The sequence below is a fragment of the Mizuhopecten yessoensis genome, unplaced genomic scaffold (assembly GCF_002113885.1).
Source record: "Mizuhopecten yessoensis strain PY_sf001 unplaced genomic scaffold, ASM211388v2 scaffold6859, whole genome shotgun sequence".
Lineage (NCBI taxonomy): Eukaryota > Metazoa > Mollusca > Bivalvia > Pectinida > Pectinidae > Mizuhopecten > Mizuhopecten yessoensis.
The window spans coordinates 105013-127594 of NW_018406760.1; the positions used below are offsets into that span (position 1 = coordinate 105013).

The 22582-nt window shown below is 38.3% G+C and overlaps 1 protein-coding gene across 2 annotated transcripts in view; it reads right to left on the reverse strand.

Moving 5' to 3' along the window:
* LOC110452728 (GRAM domain-containing protein 1B-like) overlaps window positions 1-22582 on the reverse strand; it is a 92752-nt gene that overhangs the window by 64674 nt on the left and 5496 nt on the right. For both annotated transcript variants that reach the window (XM_021501375.1, XM_021501376.1), the window contains exons 2-5: window positions 21357-21918; window positions 17857-17896; window positions 15598-15685; window positions 5837-5940 (exon numbers count right to left, since the gene is read on the reverse strand). In XM_021501375.1, coding sequence (XP_021357050.1) covers window positions 5837-5940; window positions 15598-15685; window positions 17857-17896; window positions 21357-21469 — 345 coding nt within the window. In that variant the 5' untranslated portion in view covers window positions 21470-21918. The remainder of the gene's footprint in view (window positions 1-5836; window positions 5941-15597; window positions 15686-17856; window positions 17897-21356; window positions 21919-22582) is intronic.

The following is a 22582-nucleotide window of genomic DNA, read 5'->3' on the forward strand; positions in this document are numbered from 1 at the left end:
AAGTTTGAAGTTAATCCGTTCATAATTACTCGAGATATCGAGCGGACATCGTTCGCATGCCTGCCTGCCCGCCCACCCGCCCGACCGCCCGCCCGCTCACGTGATAACATAATACGTCCCCGTCTTCGACGGGCGTATAAAAAGGCAGATATCACTATAAAATGAGATAGACTACACACATTCACACATGTTGAAATAGTGAAATTAATTCCATCATCATCATCATCAACAGCATTATCCATTTATCATCATCATCATCATCTCATCATCAACAGCATCACTATAATCATCCATATATCATCTTTCCATCGTCACTATAGTCGTCCATATATCATCATCATCATCCATATATAACATCCTATTCATCATCCATATAACATCCTATTCATCATCCATATAACATCATATTCATCATCCTATTCATCATCCATATAACATCACATTCATCATCCATATAACATCATCCATATAACATCATATTCATAATCCATATAACATCATATTCATCATCCATATATCATCATCATCTGTACATCATCATCACTATATATGTCCATATATCATCATCATCCATATAAATTATCATCATCATCATCCATATATCATCATCATCTGTACATCATCATCATCACTATATTCGTCCATATATCATCATCATCTATATAAATTATCATCATCATCATCCCTATATCATCATCATCTGTACATCATCATCATCATCTTATCACTATATTCGTCCATATATCATCATCATCATCCATACAGTACGCGTCAGGTGATTTGGTACTCAGTCGCCCACCGAGCAATAAATTTTAATCCCTGCCGCTCGTAGCCGCGGGATGATCCCTGAAGAATCGCCGGATATATCAAGGTAGATCCGCCGGCTTTACATTGATAAGCCCTCCGCGTCTATCCCGCGTTCATGGGTGATGGGGATTAAGTCTGGACAGAGAAAATACAGTATATTACCACTGCCATGTATGTGTCTGCTGTGGCCGCTGTTCCTGTCTACGGTACCACAGATGTACAGTTACTGTTTAATGGGCACACCGAACAGAAAGCACTACTTGAATTTACCGAACGAAAAGGAAATAACGCCAGCACATACTAGGGGGGAAACCCGTCTTGTAGTGGATATTTAAAAAGAAACAAGTTCAACGAGATCTATTTAAAATTACTCATTTATGCTTTATATAAAGTAGCATAGCAATATAGCCAAATTGCCCCCTTTTGGCCCAGCCCTCAGCCGCCACGGGGTCAGACACACCATTTGTACAATTTTGAATCCCTGCCTCCCATGAATGCTTCTGATTAAATATGATTGATATCCAGTGCATAGTTATACAGAAGAAGTCGATTGTAGCAATATAGCCAAAATGCCCCCTTTTGGCACCGCCCCTCAGCCCCCTGGGGGGTCAGCCCCACCATTTGTACAATTTTGAATCCCCACCACCTAGGGATGCTTCCAGTCAAATATGGTTGATATCCATCTCTTAGTTCCAGAGGAGATGTCGCTTAAGGCAATATAGCCAAATTGCTTCCAGTCAAATTTAGTTAAATTCCAATCAGTGGTTAAGAAGAAGAAGTCGTTTAAAGAAATTGTTGACGGACGGACGAGGGACGACGGACAACGGACGACAGACGACGGACGCCACGGTATGGCGTAAGCTCACCTTGGTCCTTTTGACCTGGTGAGCTAATAATGCTTACCTAAATTGAATTACTTCCAATGGAAATTAAACCAATTGTGGTCTAAAATGTGATTTCACCATATAAACTATAGTAAAGTTTACCCCCTCCCCAGGGGAAAACGTGAGACCCCAGGGTCATGAAATTCACAATTTTGGTAAAGCACCTTAAGACCCTTCCATCTATGAAGAGTATTTGATTCTACCATATCTGGGTCTTGAGAAGAAGATTTTTGAAATTTCAGTCAATTCAACCCTTTTTGGCCCCACCCATCAGCCCCTGGGGGTCAGTCAGGGCTCATAGGTGCATACTATCAAACTGCTACCTAATACTGATAATGCTAACCCAAATTGAATTACTTCCAATGGAAATTAAACAAATGTTGGTCCAAAATGTGATTTCCCTATATAAACTATAGTAAAGTTTACCCCCTCCCCAGGGGGAAACGTGAGACCCCAGGGTCAAGAAATTCACAATTTCGGTAAAGCACCTTAAGACCCTTCCATCTATGAAGAGTATTTGATTCTACCATATCTGGGTCTTGAGAAGAAGATTTTTGAAATTTCAGTCAATTCAACCCTTTTTGGCCCCACCCATCAGCCCCTGGGGGTCAGTCAGGGCTCATAGGTGCATACTATCAAACTGCTACCTAATACTGATAATGCTAACCCAAATTGAATTACTTCCAATGGAAATTAAACAAATGTTGGTCCAAAATGTGATTTCCCTATATAAACTATAGTAAAGTTTACACCCTCCCCAGGGTCAAACGTGAGACCCCAGGGTCATGAAATTCACAATTTTGGTAAAGCACCTGAAGAACCTTCCATTTATGAAGAGTATTTGATTCTACCATATCTGGGTCTTGAGAAGAAGATATTTGAAATTTCAGTCAATTTGACCCTTTTTGGCCCCGCTCCTCAGGCCCCTGGGGTCTTGGGACTAAACCGGCCACTATCTTTGTTGAACTTTGTCCATGGAAGGTTCCTGCAAAATTTCATTGAAATTGGTTCAGGGTTTTTTGAGAAGAAGTCGAAAATGTAAATTGTTTACGGACGCACGACAGACGACAGACGACGGACAACGACGGACAAAAGCCGATCGCAATCGGTCACTTGAGACTTTGTCTCATGTGACCTAAAAAAAAAAAAAAAAATTGAACTAGTTATCGTACAGAGTATGTATTGTTAGTATCATATAAGAAATGCTTGTATTGCAGTTCTCTTTAAAATCGATCGCCATTCCTGTACAGAATATACTGCCCCAGGCGAAAAGCAGGTACCGAGAGTTTCACACCTGTTTGGAGGGGGGGGGGGGGGGGGGGGGGGTTGTATATTGTATTGCTGTCCAGGTAAGGAACTTTCCATTGTATCAAAATAGTTTGATTGGCAGGGGTTAAACACAGGTGAGATAAACTTTGGTTAAAAGTTAATTGCTTAATTGCTTTTATGATAAGTGTAGCGCAAGTAGTGGGGGGGTGCGAGGCCCAGTTGGGGGTTGGCCTCCCAAAGAAAAGTTTTTTGAATTCAAGGTCTCTGGATCAAATTCCTGTGTTTTAAGGAAATTTGGCGATTAGATTTAAGGAGACGTAATTTATGTCTCTGATTTTCATTTTGGAAAAAAAGTTAGAAAACATATTTATTGCGATTTATTGCGATTTTTTTTTAAATTTTACTTTACTTACACAATAAAGGTTTGAAATACACGTATATTAAATATGTTTTTACTCATCAAAATTATGTGTACTCATTTGCATATGGCTAGAAAGCTACGCGCCTGCCGATGAAAATAACAATAATAAACTAAGACATGAGATTGCAGCAAGAATTGTTCTTCAACTTCTTGCGTAATTGTCAGTAGCAAGGTCACAGTTCACCTCATCAAATGATCTGGTAGTCTTGGCCAATATTTGAGACACTAACGTCCTTTTTAACTAGTCAAAACAATAACCGGCGCTTGGATTAGAATTTAAAATCGTTCCAGATCATTCTATAATTTTCATGTACAGTTTCCTGTTTATACATTAAAGATGAATATGTCCAATACATTAACACACGAGTAGAATGGTAAAGCTAACCATGCTTGACAACTTGAGACACCCTGTTAGCAGGCAGCTAGCTTCCTGCTGTGGGTCAAGGGTCGCCGCCTCCGGTACCTGTAGTGTTGCAAACGCTTTTTACCCTCTGTTAGAATATGGACTAGCCAAAATCAGTCACATTTGGACGAAATATTAAATTCTAGGGTTGAAAGCATATCTCCAAATAATTCTGTGTCGTGTTTGTTTTGTAACATCTGTCAAGTTTGAAGGCCAACCGGACACACGGCTTCACTACGCTAATTGGAGACAAGACATTTTGTTTCGTTTACTATATGTATATATACATAATCAGTTCCACAGTTAGCCAACAAATCTATATCTACATATGTTTTTAGAACTGTTTGCCACTTTGATGTACTTTGAAAAACTTCTGATCCAACCTACTTTGAGTGAATCTATAAAGGCCTTGATACCATAAAAACCCATGTAATTTGCGCACTTTTTTCTCCAGAAATTTAATACCCGAAGTGGGGGGTGCGTAAAATACACAGGTATAAGAAATATCAAGTTTTTTTCAGGAAAAGATTGACGATTCTGGTAGACCGCCATCTTGGATTATCTCCCTTGGTACACGGAATTCTAAGACAAATGTCGATCAACAAATTTATTTATGTCAAACATTAATAAAAGATACAGTTGATACATAATGTGTTGTTACCCGAGTTTATGTGAATAGTATTATCAAATACGTAACTGTTAATAAAGAAAGTTTAGCCAAATTCCTATGTCAGAGAATCGCCGATCAACTTAATTACGTTTCGACATCTCAGTGCGTTTTCCCCATAATCTTACTATTACGAAAATGAAGTTGTTCAATTTAAGCTCCGTTCCATGTAAGTTCTGTTAGGTGTTTTTTTCAAATCCTGGCTCACTTTCATGTTGATCTCGCGTCTAACATTACGTAAACACGTGATCGATTATAACCTCGTGAATTATTTCAATATTTATTGAATGAAACATCGTAAAAATAGTCTGATTTGATTTTTTCCCCTTTGGAGTAGATTTGAATAGGATGTATTGATTGTCCACACTCCTAGTATAAACATATTTTTTTATAATCCCTTATCGGTCAAATCAGTCAAGTTATGACAATGCAGGGCTTCGTAATTAACCCCACGTGTTGGTGATTGAAACAAGAGGCCCAATGGGCCTGCATCGCTCAACTGGTATTAATCTCACACTTGTAATCTTAAAAGTGGACTTAAATACAGCTACAGGCAGAATATCAGTGTTTGATTCACAAGAACCTATTAAAAGATTTAAACATGAAGCCTGTGTCCTTGAATGTCGAACAAGGACATTAAGTTGAAAGTGGGACAAGGTCATTCATTTGAACAAACTTGGTAGCCCTTTATCCCAGCATGCTACAAGCCCTATATCAGTACCCATGGCCTTTTGGTTATTGAGAAGAAGTCGTTTGAAGATTTTAAGACATCTGACCCCAGTGACCTTGTTAGTGAGTCAAGGTCATTCATCCCTGCATGCTACAGGCCCAATATCAGTAACCTGGGCCTTTTGGTTATTAAGAAGAAGTGGTTTGAAGATTTTAAGACATTTGACCCCTATGACCTTCAATGTTGGTCAAGGTCATTCATTTGAACAAACTTGGTAGCCGTTCATCACAGCATGCTACTGGCCAAATAGCATTATCCTGCGACTTTTGGTTATTCAGAAGTTGTTTAAAGTTTTTAACATATTTGACCCCTATGACCTTGAAAATAGGTGAAGGTCATTCATTTGAACAAACTTGGTAGCCCTTTATCCCAGTTTGCTTCTGGCAAAATATCATCATCATAGGCCTTTTGGTTATTGAGAAGAAGTTGTTTGAAGTAAAATATTGACACCGGACGACGGACGGACGACGGACAGACGGACGACGGACGCTGCGCCATGGCATAAGCTCACTTGCCCTTCAGGCAGGTGAGCTAACAAACTGTATATAGTTTGGGCATCGTTTCCACGACAACTCCAAACTTTTCAAAGTCAGAAAGATGAAAATACTAACAGACTCACCATTATAACACCTACCAACTAAAAGTGTTAACTCACCAGCCTGCCCCTGCCCCTGATCCTGGAGTAAAAACAGAACCAGTTTTGTGACACATATAGATTGCCCTGCAGTAGGATGTCTCCAAGAAAGGCACATGAGAAATCTGTAAAGAACAACATAATAATGATTAAACAGGAGGTCCAGAGAGCCTGTATCACTCACATAGAGGTTCAAGCAATCATGGCTAAATGATATCATTATTAAAATACTGTAAAAACTTTTGCAAAGACGGTGTGCGCACATTTTTGGTGCGTTTTGCGCTCGCACAACTGTATCAAACAAATCCTGGCTTTCTCTGATAACTATAATATCTGGATTGATGGTCAATTAATTCACTTCAATATCCTAAAATTTGTAGAAAACAAGAGGCCCAGAGGGCCTCTATCGCTTACCTGAATATTGAAGCAGTCATAGCAAAATATTCTCATTAAATATTATCCTGTACTACAAATATTTCACTCGTAAACTTTGTCGGCTCCTCCCCAGGAAACTACCAGCTAAATATTACAAATCTTTACTGTAAGATTATTCAGAAGAAGTCGTTTGAAGCGTTTGACATATTTGACCCCCGAGACCTTGAAAGTAGGTCAAGGTCATTTTCATTCTCAAAATTTGTCAGGCTATAACCCAGGAAGCTACAAGCCAAATATGAAGATTCTGTAGGTTTTTAAAAGAGGTCGTTTAGAAGGTTTAAAACATATTTGACCCCTGTGACCTTGAATATATTTCAAGGTCTTCCATTTGAACAAACTTGGAAGCCCTTAATCCAAGTATGTAATTGGCCAAATATCATCACACTAGGCCTCTTGGTTATTCAGAAGAAGTTGTTAAAATCTTTTAACATATTTGACCCCTGTGACCTTGAAAATGGGTTAATTGTGATCAGTCAATGTGCATTTTAGAAAAAGTCTGATTGGATTGTATACCGACAAAATCTAACTTGGTAGAATACAATAGATTATCAAATATATTGGAAAACTAGCACTGTCGCCTGTGGGCAAACCAATATCCCCCCTCGTATTATGGCTGCTTGTTGCCTCTGTAGGGGCTAAATAAACAAGGGAAAAAATATATAGAAAGATCAAGGGCCATGAAAAAGTATAACCTCAAATGTCGTATAGACAGACCAATGGAAAAGAAAAACACCCCTACTGTGACCTTTGACTCAATTACCTCAGAATTTTGTCACAATGTTGCTTGCATCAATATTTACTCCAAAGTATGTATACAAAATACCTACCATTTCTGCCATAATTAGCCAATTCAGTAACATAATGCATATATGACCTTTGACCTCATGACTTCGGAAGTTTGTCATAATATAGCCTGCATAGGTGTATACAAAATACCTACTGTTTCGGAGATAATTAGCCATTTCGGTAACATATTTCATTCATGCCCATTCACCTCTGACCCCACGACCTTGGAAGCTGTCAGTAGAGTAGATTGCATTAAAGGGGCATCATGGTGAAGGTTTTTTTGTGTCTTTTTTTCAAATACTACATAAACATATCAAGTGAGACTCCTTATGGAAAATAACAATCAGATTTGGCTGAAATAGATTCATAAAAATGATTAAATCTAAGATAATCATCGGTATTTCTACCTGTCTGACCAACGTTTTGTTCAGGGATTTCCCTTTACTAGCGCATGCGCATAGCACACCATCTCTTTGTAAACAAAATGACAAGCCATGTGAAGTAAGCGAAAGGAAAGTGTTGTACCGTGTCAGCTACGAAGCGAAAAGTTGCCAAATGATCAAAAGATAGCGCAAGGAGTACGTTACGGAATCATTATTGCAGGTGGGAAGTATTCAAAGGAGAAAATAACTGCCCTAGCAGTTAGTACGGTGCATGTATTCTTCCGCATAGCCGGTTAATTAAAGCTGAAAAGGAATCCACAGAAATGCTAGCGCTGTTTATGTTATGAATAATATCTAAAACTATTAACCTCGCTAGTATCTTTGTCTGAGTTTGAACACAGATGAACTTACTTTAATATGTTAATGGGCATGTATCAGAGAGAGTTTACTTTGGTTTATGCGAAAGGAAAGGATAAGTGACTGGTTAGTTTGATTTTGCCATGAGGCCCTCCAAGGGATAACTATTGTGATGGCCACGGAGTATTCTGTTCTCTTCTCTGTCGTTACTCGGGGTCAAATGAGATATATATGTGCGATTTACATAATTTATAATATTATCGGGTTCAGTAAAATGGCATGATTTAATTATATTGCTGAATTAAACGATTATATTTTGTTTTTACATGCAAGATTTAAATTAGTACTAAATATGAATACCTGACCTCCTCTTGCGCAAAGAAGCAATATATAAACAAGAGGCCCAATGGGCCTGCATCATACACCTGGTATTAATCTCACACTTGTAATCTTAAAATTGGACTAAAATACAGCTACAGGCAGAATATCAGCGAGACCTTGAATGTCAAACAATGACATTAGGTTGAAAGTGGGTCAAGGTCATTCATTTGAACAAATTTGGTAGCCCTGATTGCTACAGGCCAAATATCAGTACCCTGGGACTATTGAGAAGAAGTGGTTTGAAGATTTTAAGACATTTGACACCTGTGACCTTGAAAGTTGGTCAAGGTCATTAATTTGAACAAACTTGGTAGCCCTTCATCCCAGCATACTACTGGCCAAATATCATCACCATAGGCCTATCGGTTATTCAGAAGAAGTTGTTTAAAGGTTTTAAACATATTTGACCCCTGTGACCTTGAATATAAATCAAGGTCATTTATTTACACACACTTTGTAGCCCTTCATCCCAGCATGTAACTGGACAAATCTAAGTACCCTAGGCCTATTGGTTATTCAGAGCAGTTGTTTTAATGTTTTAAACATATTTGACCCATGTGACCTTGAATATAAATCAAGGTCATTTATTTGCACAAATTTGGTAGCCTGACTTCATTCCAGCATGTTACTGGTCAAAAATCATCACCTTATGCCTCTTGGTTATTCAGAAGAAGTTGTTTAAAGAATTTAACATATTTGACCCCTGTGACCTTGAAAATGGATGAAGGTCATTTATTTGAACAAACTTCGTAGCCATTCATCCCAGCATGCTTCTGACCAAATATCATCACCCTAGGCCTTTTGGTTACTGAGAAGAAGTTGTTTAAAGTAAAATGTTGACGACAGACGGACGACGGACGCCGCCCCATGCAATAAGCTCACTTGGCCCTTCGGGCCAGGTGAGCTAACGAGAGGCCCAATGGGCCTGCATATTGGGCCTGCATCGCTCACCTTGTATAAATCTCACACTTGTAACCTTGAAGTGATCTAAAATAAAACTACAGGCAAAATAAAGTAAAAGAACCTGTAATTTTTTTTTAAAACATTTAACTCCTGTTATTGGAAATCGAACAAGGTCATTATGCTGAACAAATTTTTAAGCCTTTCATCTCAGGATGCAACTTGCAAAATATCAACATTCCGGGACCCATGGTTATTCAGAAGACCCCTGTGACCTTGAATATAAGTCAAAGTCATTCACTTCAAGAAACATGGTAGTCCTTGATACCAGAATGCTACTGACTAAATATCAACATCCTGGGCTTTTTGGTTATTCAGAACAAGCTTAAGTTGTTTAAACATTTTGAACATATTTGCTCCTTGTGACCTTGTATATGATTCAAGGTCGTGCATTTAAACAAACTTTGTAGCCCTTCATCCTAGTATGCTACTGACTAAATATCAACTTCCTGGGCCTTTTAGTTATTCAGAAGAAGTTGTTTAAAGGTATTTTTTTAACAATTGACCCATGTGACCTTGAATATGGTTGAAGGTCATTCATTTGAACAAACTTGGTAGCCCTTAACCCCAGAATGCCTGGCCAAATATCATCACCCTAGGCATTGGGGTTATTGAGAGGAAGTTGTTCAATTTTTTTTAAACATATTTGACCGCTGTGACCATGAATATGGGTGAAGGTCATTCATTTGAACAAATTTTGTAGCCCTTCATCTCAGCATGCTACTGATCAAATATCATCTCCCTGGACATTTTGGTTATTCAGAAGAAGTTGTTTAAAGTTTTTAACATATTTGACCCCTAAGACCTTGAATATGAGTGAAGGTCATTCATTTGAACAAACTTTTAGCCCTTCATCTCAGCATGCTACTGGCCAAATATCATCACCCTTGGCATTTTGGTTATTGAGAAGAAGTTGTTTAAATGTTTTTTAAGACAATTGACCCTGTGACCTTGAAAATGGGTGAAGGTCATTTATTTGAACAAACTTTGTAGCCCTTCATTCCAGTTTGCTTCTAGCCAAATATCATAACACTAGGCCTTTTGGTTATTGAGAAGAAGTTGTATAAAGCAAAATATTGATGCTGGACAATAACAATAAATTAGGTATGTTTGAGTTATTGTTGAGAAAATGTTGTGTTTTTTGTGTTTTTTGTTCATTATTGTTGTTCAACACCCCATTTCTTGGATTAATGACAACACTTCAAAACAAAGTTGGTTGCAAATGAAAACTTACTTCAAACTCAACAAGAGGCCCAATGGGCCTGCATCGCTCACCTGGTATAAATCTCACACTTGTAACCTTAAAAGTGATCTAAAATAAAGCTACAGGCAAAATATCAGTTTTTATGATTAAAATTCATTCAAAAGACCCTGTTATTTTTTTTTAAACATTTCACCCCTGTGATTGAAAGTCGAACAAATTTTATAGCCTTTCATCTCAAGATACAACTTGCAAAGTATCAACATCCTGGCACCCATGGTTATTCAGAAGAGGTCGTTTAAAGATTTTAAACAAATTTGACACCTGTGACCTTGCATATGGGTGAAGGTCATTCATTTGAACAAACTTTGTAGCCCTTCATCTCAGCATGATAAATGATAAATATCAACATCCTGAGCCTTTTGGTTATTCAGAACAAGTTGTTTAAATATTTTAAACAAATTTGCTCCTTGTGACCTTGAATATGATTCAAGGGCATACATTTAAACAAACTTGGTAGCCCTTGATCCTAGTATGCTACTGACTAAAAACATCACCCTGGGCATTTTGTTTATTCAGAAGTTGTTTAAAGTTTTTAACATATTTGACCCCTGTGACCTTGAATATGGGAGAAGGTCATTCATTTGAACAAACTTTGTAGCCCTTCATATCAGCATGATATTGGCCAAATATCATCTCCCTTGGCATTTTGGTTATTCAGAAGAAGTTATTTCAAGGTTTTTTAAGACAATTGACCCCTGTGACCTTGAATATAATTGAAGGTCATTCATTTGAAAAAACTTTGTAGCCCTTCACCCAAGCATGCTACTGGCCAAATATCATCTACTTGGGCAGTCTGGTTATCGAGAAGAAGATGTTTAAAGTTTGTAACATATTTGACCCCTGTGACCTTGAAAATGGGTGAAGGTCATTAATTTTAACAAAGTTTGTAGACCTTCATTCCAGTTTGCTTCTGGCCAAATATCGACACTCTAGGCCTTTCGGTTATTAAGTAGAAGTAGTACGGAGCAAACCTGATTGAATATGGTTTTATAAATGACAGAATATTCAAATGAACAGGCGATTAGGTCTATTTCAGTGACAAAACATAATGTCTAAGCTATACATTCCTGTTGAGTTTTTCAACTGCTAAGACACAAAAAACTTAAAACAGGAAAAAACGGACGTACCGGTTGACATGAGCACAATGAGCTTGGACCGCAGTCTGTGCCTCAAGGCATGTTGATTGATTGATTAGTTGGTTGATTGGATTTACGTCCGCTTCACTATCTAGTAGTTCGGTTATCCAGCAGACGAATCAACGCATGTAGATCGCATGCGGCTATACCGGGGTTCTAGTGGCGAAGTCCTGCTGGGGAGTAAGAGGGGTCCCTGGAACTGACACCTCTGGTTATCGGAAGACTCACAAGCATCACATCATATGATATTGGCCGTATTAACACCCTATTGAAATTTACCTTCCTATTTTAAATTGTATCTGATTTAAGATGAGATATTCACTTGATATACCGTTATATCGCACAGGAAGGATATAAATGTATGACCGATACGTTAATTACGGACATGGTACTAACATTATAATCAAATGGTATGAACATCTAAATAAATCTTGGCACATGTACGTACGTCATCGCCATTTTGCAAAGGTATTAAATAAAACTTTTACACCTGTGCCCTGTGGCTACGTACCACTGAAACAAACGGTACAAACGTCTCTATCATTTACACACATCTCTATCTGCTGGCCCTAGGTGTGATACCAATTAGTGTCAATTATTCCACACCTTTTGAAGGGTTGCGGGGTAGGGGGAGGTGTCATAAGGTTACAGTGCGCACAACAAATGGATCTTGGTGTGTCCTACGGTATATTTCAAATCAAGGGATTAATAAATTAATATGTGGTAAATAGATTCCATAATCCAGTTATCTGTAAAATTAAAGAGCTCACTAATATATTATGCAAGAATTTCTTACATTTTTATGCATATTTTCTCGATCGCGTGATATATATTGATGTAATTTGATCTTCTATAATGCATTTTGAAATATCAGAGTGCAAATGCATGAAACGAGAGAACACCTTTTTTAAATGTTGCTGTATTCTGAACTACGGATAGTTTTACGAACAAGAGGCCCAGAGGCCTGTATCGCTCACCTGAATATGTTTAAAATAATTGGTATGAAGTAGGTGCTGTAAGTACATATGAAATTTCAGAAATATCCATCTAGTACTTGAGATATAGCGAGAAAAAACTTCAAACAGAGCCCCACCCCTATATGCAACTTAGGAGGGTCATACCCACCAATTATACAAAATTGAGTCCCCTTGACCCAAGGATGCTCCAGACTAAATTAGGATAAGATCCCTTAATCTCTATGGTAAAAGAAGGATTTTAAAGGTTTTACCTTTGTTTCCCCTATTGGGACCCACCTCTCTGCCTCCAGAGGGGTGAGACACACCGTTTATACAAAATTGAGTCCCTTTTGCCTAAGGATGCTCCAGACTAAATTAGGATAAGATCCCTTAATCTCTATGGTAAAAGAAGGATTTTAAAGGTTTTCCCTTTGTTTCCCCTATTGGGCCCCACCTCTCTGCCTCCAGAGGGGTCAGACACACCGTTTATACAAAATTTAGTCCCTTAACCCAAGGATGCTCCAGACTAAATTAGGATAATATCCCTTAATCCCTATGGTAGAAGAAGGATTATAAAGGTTTTACCTATATTTCCCCTATTGGGCCCTGCCCCTCAGGTCCCACGGGGGGTGGGGGTCTCCTTTACCAAAGGATGCACCACACCAAATATGGAACAAATCCTTTCATTCCTACAGAAGAAGCATTTTAAAGAATTTGCTATGTTTCCCCTATTGGGCCCCACCCCTCAGGCCCCTGGGATACCACACCAACGACTTATACAAAATTGGTTCCCCTTCACCCAAGGATGCTTCTGACCAAATATGGAACAAATCCTTTCATTCCTACAGAAGAAGAAGGATTTTAAATAATAATTTGCTATGTTTCCCCTATTTGGCCCCACCCCTCAGGCCACTGGGGGGCCACACCCACGGTTTATACAAAATTGGTTCCCCTTCACCCAAGAATGCTTCAGACCAAATATGGAACAAATCCTTTCATTCCTACGGAAAAAGGATTTTAAAGAATTTGCTATAATTCCCCTGCTGGGCCCCGCCCATCAGCCCCCAGGAGGGCCAGACCCACAGTTTATACAAAATTGGTTCCCCTTCCCCCAATGATGCTTCTGACCAAATATGGAACGAATCATTTCATTCCTACAGAAGAAGAAGAATTTTAAAGAATTTGCTATAATTCCCCTATTGGGCCCCGCCCCTCACCCCCCAGGGGAGCCAGACCCATGGTTTATACAAAATTTGTTCCCCCTCCCCCAAGGATGCTTCAGACCAAATATGGACCAAATCCTTTCATTCCTACAGAAGAAGAAGGATTTTTAAGAATTTGCTATATTTCCCCTATTGGCCCCGCCCCTCAGCCCCCAGGGGGGCCAGACCCATCATTTATAAAAAAAATTGATTCCCCTTGGCCTAAGGATGCTTCAGACCAAATTTAGTCCAAATCTACAGGGCCGTTCATGACAAGTAGCATTTTCAAGGAAAAGTTGACGGACGGACGGACAGACGGACAGGTATTAGCTCACCTGCCCTTCGGGCAAGTGAGCTAATAAAAAACAGATTTGTGAAAAATGTGAAAATTAACCTAATTAGGCATACACAATATATATAGTCTACCTTACCCAATTTATTGGCCAATTATGTTGACATATCAGTGCTGCAACTAACAGTAAAGCAAAAACGAAAATCTTACGTTGCCAAGTTGTGAAAGATGTGATTTATTCCCCCACACCCCAACAAATCCGTTAGTGACCAACCGCTCATTATACCACTTGTTATATCATCATTTGTGGGTAGGTTTTTGCTTTAGACAGCTGTCAAACCGAAATAAACTAGTGACTGGTTTGCCGCTGGAGTGAGGGAGAGACGATGGACGATGAGAGGTAGGTAATATATTAAAACAGAGACATATATTACAATATGCGTCTCTGATTAAAACGATATATATTTGCATCTATAACAATAATACTGTATATGTCTCTGATCAGCGACACCATTGTTAGTCGTAGGTAGCGGCTGATCGAAACCAAACGAATGACTGCGGACAGCTGGTAATGTTATCGGCAGTCATTCGTGACGATGGGACAGCGGTCGATAGGTCAGGACAAGCATGAGTAGTCGGCAGATATAAAACGTTTGTCAAAAACCGACCAGAAAAGCCGAACAATACAAATCGACCGCTTAAGCCAATCGATATGGATTCGACCGCTAAAGCCAATCCAGCCGAAAAACATGATCGCAAAACGGACGATGACCAGCCGCGAACCGAACCTTGCTCGAACGCAGGACGCACGCTAACCTGACGGAGTGAAAACTATTCCCAAGTGGATACTAGGGCGTAATTCTAACTGTAACTTTCATTAGGGATAATTGTAAACATAGCTGTAAATCTCCTCCAAGGATTCAAATACTGGATGTAAACAGTGCATGACCACTGTGACCTTGAAAGTCTGTTGATGTCTTTTTCATCTGCAAACTTTGTCGGGCTCTATTCTAGGAATCTACCAGCCAATTATAAAGATTCTATGCCCTAAGATTATTTAGAAGTTGTTAAGTTTTTTGACTTATTTGAACCCTGTGACATTGACCATAGGTTTAGGCCATTTTCATTTGCATACTTCGACAGGCACCATTCCAGGAATCTACCTCCTAAATATCATGAGGATATGTCTTTCAGTTCTTCAAAAGAAGTTTGAAGGTTTTGACATAAGTTGAGGTCATTTTCATAACCACACTTCGTCGGTCCCTATCCCAGGAAGCTTGGAGCCAAATATCACAAACTCTAGGCCTTTCAGTTCTATAGAAGTCGTTTAATAGAAAAGTTGACAGACGACAGACAGAACGACAAAAGATGGAGGCCGCACCACTGCATAAACTAACTTGCCCTTTGGTAGCATGGTGAGCTAAAAATTCATTTCATTGAATTGTTGTCTGGCAGCTGTATTGGTCCATGTGAGTGTTTAAGTTTTGCTTTAAGAGCTTTTACTTGCAATTAAGGTAATAAATTACATATCATCGATTTGAAGGGGAAGTCATCGAAACAAATGGAGCAATAAGCATAATGTAAAAATTTCAGTTTAATTTGATAGTATATTACACAACACTGTACTTACAGTCAATGGGATCCTCGTTATCGGAGACAAACTTAAACAGCTTATGGAACTTTTCTGCTCTAGATCTGCTTATTGTTGGAAAGGACTCCTTTAATAAAAACGAAGATTTTGAATTTTAAGGGAACATGAAAGAAAAGTGTTTTTTATAAGTTGACAAACCTGTTCTCAATCTACATACTTCACATACAATATTCATGATCACAACATACAGGCTTAATTGATTATTAAAACTTTTAATCAACTTAAATATCAACAAGAGGCCCAATGGGCCTGAATGGCTCACCTGGTATTAATCTTACACTTGTAATCTTAAAAGTGGACTAAAATACAGCAACAGGCAAAATACCAGTGTTTGATTCAAAATAATCTATAAGAAGTTTTAAACATGCGACACATGTGACCTGGAAAGTCAAACAAGGACATTAAGTTGAACAGACTTTATAGCCTTTCATACCAGCATGATTCTGGCAAAATATCATTACCCTGGACCTTTAAATTATTCAAAAGTTGTTTAAAGATTTCAACATAATTGACCTCCGTGACCTTAGAAATAGGTGAAGGTCATTCATTTGAACAAACTTGGTAGCCCTTCATCACAGCTTGTAACTGGCAAAATATCATCACCCTAGGCCTCTTGGTTATTCAAAAAAAGTTGTTGAAAGGTTTTGACCCCTGTGATCTTGGATATATGTCAAGGTCATTAATTTGAACAAACTAGGTAGTCATTCATCCCAGCATATTACTGACCATATATCATTACCCTAAGCCTCTTGAAACCTTGAAAGTAGGTCAAACTACTTTTCATTCTCAAACTTTGTTGGACTCTATCCCAGGAAGCCACCAGCCAAATATAAAGATTCTATACCTTTCAGTTCTTCAGAAGAAGTCGTTTGAAGTGTTTGACACCTGTGACCTTGAAAGAAGGTCAAAGTCATTTTCATTCTCAAACTTTGTTGAGCTCCATCCCAGGAATCCATCAGCCAAATATAAAGATTCTATACCTTTTAGTTCTTCAGAAGAGGTCGTTTGAAGTTTTTGACATATTTGACCTGTGACCTTGAAAATGGATGAAGGTCATTTATTTTAACAAACTTGGTAGCCCTTCATCCCTGCATGATACTTGCCAAATATCATCATCCTAGGCATTTTGGTAACTGAGAAGAAATTGTTTAAAATTTTAAAGTAAACAGTTGACGCCGGACAAATGGACGACAGATGGACGACAGATGGACGACCGATGCTGCACCATGGCAAAAGCACACTTGCCCTTCGGGCAGGTGAGCTAACAAGTCTGTATTACTCACCAATCAAGCCTATAAGTCAAGTCCCTTACCCAGACACACTATAAGTCATGTCCTTTACTCTGACACACTTTAGGTCACGTTCCTTACCATGACACACTATAAGTCATGTCCCTTACCCTGACACATCATCTATGTATACTTCACTGGTCCTTTGTCTAATGAGTACAAAATGAACTAGTCATCGAAACGTCACACATAAATACTTACTAGTTGTGATACATAACTTTTTTATAAAACATCAACAGCCATGCCCTTTACCGTGATACATCACTATTGTTTATAAGTCGGCAACATATCATTAGCACAAACTCCAAATATTTCTATAATATAATTTTAGTTAAGCTAATGGAATCCTTCCTGTTCATCAGTTGACAATATACAAAATTACTTATCCTAGTGGAATCCTTCCAGTTCATCAGTTGACATTGGGTGTGAGTAAGGGCGATTGTGTATGGATGCCGGATGTAGAGTAGAAAGATAATGTGTTGATGTAAAAATACACAAGTGTTAATGTTGTGATGCAACTGAAAAGATGCATGTTCTTATAATATATGAAATCATTTCATCATACATGAATGAATGGAGAATGATGATGTTGATGATGATTGATGATGATGATAATGATGAGGATGATGGAGATAATAACATCACAATGTATGTGAGATGATGATGATGAGGATGATGGAGGTAATGGCATCACAATGTATGTGAGATGATGATGATGATGATGATGATGATGATGATGATGGAGGTAATGGCATCACAATGTATGTGAGTGAGTGGACGTTTTTGTTGTTGTTGTTTTATGTATCAATAAAACTTGTTCATCAGTTGACATTATACTAAATTACTTCTGTAATGGAATCCTTTCTGTTCATCAGTTGACATTATACTAAATTACTTCTGTAATGGAATCCTTTCTTTTCATCAGTTGACATTATACAAAGTTACTTACTCTAGTGGAATCCTTCCTGTTCATCACCATTTGCTGTGAACTGTAATACACAGCAAAAATAAAACATCTCAAACACTAACACAATATTAACCTGTGTTAAAATTTGCATGGCATTGTCACTTTATCATCTGTTTGAAAGCTATGTCGTTGATGGGACTTTAAATGCCATGCACCACAAGACACAATTTTTAGTATATTAATACAATACAGATCGTACATACAATACTTGCTTATGTAATTGTAAATGTGAAAAATATTTCAAAAATACTTTTATTATCACAAAGCCAATGGGCCTGCGTCGTTCATATGAAAAGTAGTGTATAGGGTATGTCAGAGTGTGTACACGCACATGCACATGACTACAGGTAAGCAAATACTATTAGGTACTTTGTAACATCATATGGAGACACATTAACAACATTTTTCCGCATGACCTGATACAAAATTATGTGACTGGTGACCACAGGCGTTAAAACTTTTCATGGCTCACTGTGGCAATTATGTAACAATGGTAATTGATGTTTCAATGTCTTTGCTAAGGCTCTCACCCGGGACCTCTGTTGTGTTATTCTGATGCCGAATGAGTTAACAGAAATTCCCGGAGCCAAAAAAGTCAGTAGGAAGAAGTTGGTATTTTACTAGCGTGACAGGGATCACATATACATTTGTAGACTAAATTTACCACCCACAAACTTCTGATGACATGATATTTCCACATTACGAAAGAAATGTTTAACGCTTACACAGTGTTAATTTATAATGGTGTTAAGCTGTTCCACACAGCTTCCCTCTCTTTGTTCCTTTGCTTTTTTCGCATTTGAGAGGTTGTGGGACAAATTAGCTTATTAATATCCTTTCGTAGCAAAGTAACATTTATCAATGCGCTTTCGCAACAGTAACAGGATGGAGACAAAACAACCATTATCATTCTGTCATCTATTTTAGCACTAGATAAGCTACACCAGTTAGCCATAAAAGGAGTGGTTTTCTGTGTTAAAACATATTCTTGCATATGGTCCTGAAAAATAACAAAAAAATAGAAATCTATTCAATTTTCTGTTTCTTTCTACTTCGTTTTAAATCGACAGTTTTCTGGGTATTTTCCCCGTACAACACAACCAAAAGTTTTAAATACGGCAGCAAAATTATTCTTATGTTATTCTTAGAAGATTTTAATTCTAAGGATAATTTCAGGGGAGTGAATTTCCAGATTCTTTACTACTGCCATTAACTGAAGCAAATCTTTGTTTTCAGTATATTTTTTTTTTTTTTTTTAAATCCTTTCTGAAAAAAACCCCACATTAAAATGAAATAAGCCAATATAAGTTTATCAATTGTACATGTAACAAGAGGCACAGAGGGCCTGTATCGCTCACCTGAATATGTTTAAAATAATTGGTATGAAGTAGGTGCTTTAAGTACATATGAAATTTCAGAAAGATCCATCCAGTACTTGAGATATAGTGAGAACAAACTTCAAACAGAGCCCCACCTCTATGCAACCTAGAGGGGTCATACCCATCAATTGTACAAAATTGAGTCCCCTTGACTCAAGGATGCTCCAGACTAAATAAGGATAAAATCCCATAATCCCGATGGTCGAAGAAGGATTTTAAAGGTTTTACCTCTATTTCCCCTATTGGGCCCCGCCTCTCTGCCTCCAGAGGGATCAGACACACCGTTTATACAAAATTGAGTCCCCTTCACCCAAGGATGCTTCAGACCAAATATGGAACAAATCCTTTCATTCCTGCAGAATAAGAAGGATTATAAAGAATTTGCTATATTTCCGCTATTGGGCCTCGCCCCTCAGCCCCCAGGGGGGCAACACCCACCGTTTATACAAAATTGGTTCCCCTTAACCCAAGGATGCTCCACACAAAATATGGAACAAATCCTTTTATTCCTACGGAAGAAGAAGGATTTTAAAGAATAATTTGCTATGTTTCCCCTATTTGGCCCCGCCCCTCAGGCCCCTCGGGGGTCCACACCAATGGTTTATACAAAATTGGTTCCCCTTCTCCCAAGGATGCTTCAGACCAAATATGGAACAAATCCTTTCATTCCTACAGAAGAAGAAGGATTTTAAATGAAATGAAAAATAATTTTCAATTGTTCCCTGAATTTACTTGGCCTCAGTGTCCATCCCTGGCTCTGTGCTAGGTCTGCCTCGAAATGAGAAATGTCTATTAATCACACAATTGTAACCATAAAAGTGAACTTACATAAAGTTACAGGCGAAACATCAGTGTCTTGACTTAAAGTCATTCAAAAGAGTCTGTTAACGATTTAAACACATTTAACCCATGTGACCTTGAAAGTCAAACAAGGACGTTATAGTGGAACAAATTTCAAAGCCCTTCATCCCAGAATGCAAACCGCCAAATATCACCACCCTATACCTTTGTTTATTGAGAAGATGACTTTTACTGGAGAAGATTTATGCACTATGGACCCGATGTGACCAGTGTGTCAAGGTCATTCACATGAACGAGCAATCACCCTGTACCCTGTTATTCAGAAGAAGTCATTTAAAGATTTCAACATATTTGACCCCTGTGACCTTAAATATGGGCAAAGGTCTTTCATTTGAACAAACTTGGTACCCCTTCATCCCTGCATTCTACAGGCCAAATAGCATCATCCTGTTCCTCTTGGTTATACAGAAGTCGATTAAAGGTTTTTAAGAGAATTGACTGTGATCTTAATACGAGTTAAGGTCATTCATTAGAACTCGGTAGCCCTTCATCCCCACATGCTAATGGCCAAATATCATCACCCTAGAGTTTTCGGTAATTCAGAAGAAGTTGTTTTAAGGCTTTTAAGACAATTGACCCGTGTGACCTTGAATATGGGCGAAGGTCATTCATTTGAATAAACTTGGTAGCCCTTCATCCCAACATCTTTCTGGCCAAATATCATCACCCTTGACCTGTCAGTTATACAGAAGAAGTTGTTAAGAGGTTTTTAAGACAACTGACCCATGTGACCTTGAATATGGGCGAAGGTAATTTATTTGAACAAACTTGGTAATGCTTCACCCCAACATCTTTCTGACCAAATATCCTAACCCTAGGCGTCTTGGTTATTTAGAAGAAGTTGTTTAAAAACTTTAACATATTTGACCCCTGTGACCTTGAAAATGGATGAAGGTCATTTATTTGAACAAACTTTGTAGCCCTTTATCCCAGCATGCTTCTGGCCAAATATCATCACCCTAGGCCTTTTTGTTACTGAGAAGAAGTTGTTTAAAGTAAAAAAGTGACACCCGACGACGGATGCCACACCATGCCATAAGCTCACTCGGCCCTTCTGACCAGGTGAGCTAATAAGGGGAAACTAAGTATAGCATCAAAGAAACAATGTTAAACCATGGTTTTTTAAGAGACACTTATTGACCAATGTTAGTTACCAGACCAGAATTTGTTTTCTTGATAATAATTACAATGTAATTCTTTCCTGATGTCAGCAGATCACCTAACTTGTAAAGAGGTACTTACCTGATGGGGCATGACTCTTGAGCGCCTCCAATGGTAAGCAGCACAACATCGTCCTTCCTGTTGGAGGTCAGGGCTGCATCATTGCTAGGCCACAGTGGACTGATGGTGGCCATCACTATCAAACTAATAATGATGATGGCATCACTATCTAGCTAATGATGGTGACAACCTGTGTCTCCCACCCTCAGTCAGATCATGCCAAATGACGGGCATTCCCAACATTGCAACACATTCAGATATGGAAGACTACTACTGAGACACAATCTTGAGCACAAGCTCAGTTTCTGTTAGATAAATGGCAACTATTTAGAAGCTTTGAACTGTATCTATAGAAACTGATTGCTGATGAGTGATATATTCCCCTGGTTTCACTGATGTATGTAAGCTTAGTTGCTTGCCAATTCACATTCAATATTTCCAAGCATCTCAGTCACCAACAAATCATCAATAAAATCTTGTACACTAATGATGCTGGCAGACGATGGTGACAACTTGCAAGTGTAGGCAGACTGGTGGTGGTAACTTGGTAGGTTGAGAACTCTCTGATAGAAGGCCTCTTTTTCTGTAAAACATAATAGGGTCACATGAAATCTACAAACAAGAAGAGGCCCAATGGGCCTGTTATCCCTAACCTGGTATACATCCCACACTTGTAACCTTAAGTGATCTTAAATAATGCTAAAGACAAAATATCAGTGTTTATGATTAAAAGTCATTCAAAAGAACCTGTTAAAAGATTAAAAACCATTTCAACCCTGTGACCTCGAAAGTCGAACAAGGTCATTATGTTGGAACAAATTTTATAGCACTTCATCTCAGGATGCAAATTGCAAAATATCACGACTCTATACTTTTGTTTATTGAAATTAGGTCATTTAAATGTTTAAACATATTTGACTAAATGTGACCTCGAAAGTGAGTCAAGGTCATTCAAATAAACAATAGGCCAAATAGACCTGAATTGCTCACCTGGTAATAATCTCACACTTGTAATCTTAAATGTAGACTAAAATACAGCTACAATCAGTGTTTGATTCATAAGAACCTATTAAAAGATTTTAACATATGAGGCCGGTGACCTTGAATGTTGAACAAGGACATTAGGTTGAACAGAGTTTATAGCCTTCAAACCCAGCATGCTTCTGGCAAAATATCATTACCCTTGATCTTTTGGCTATACAGAACAAGTCATTTAAAGATATAACCATATATTGACCACTGTGACC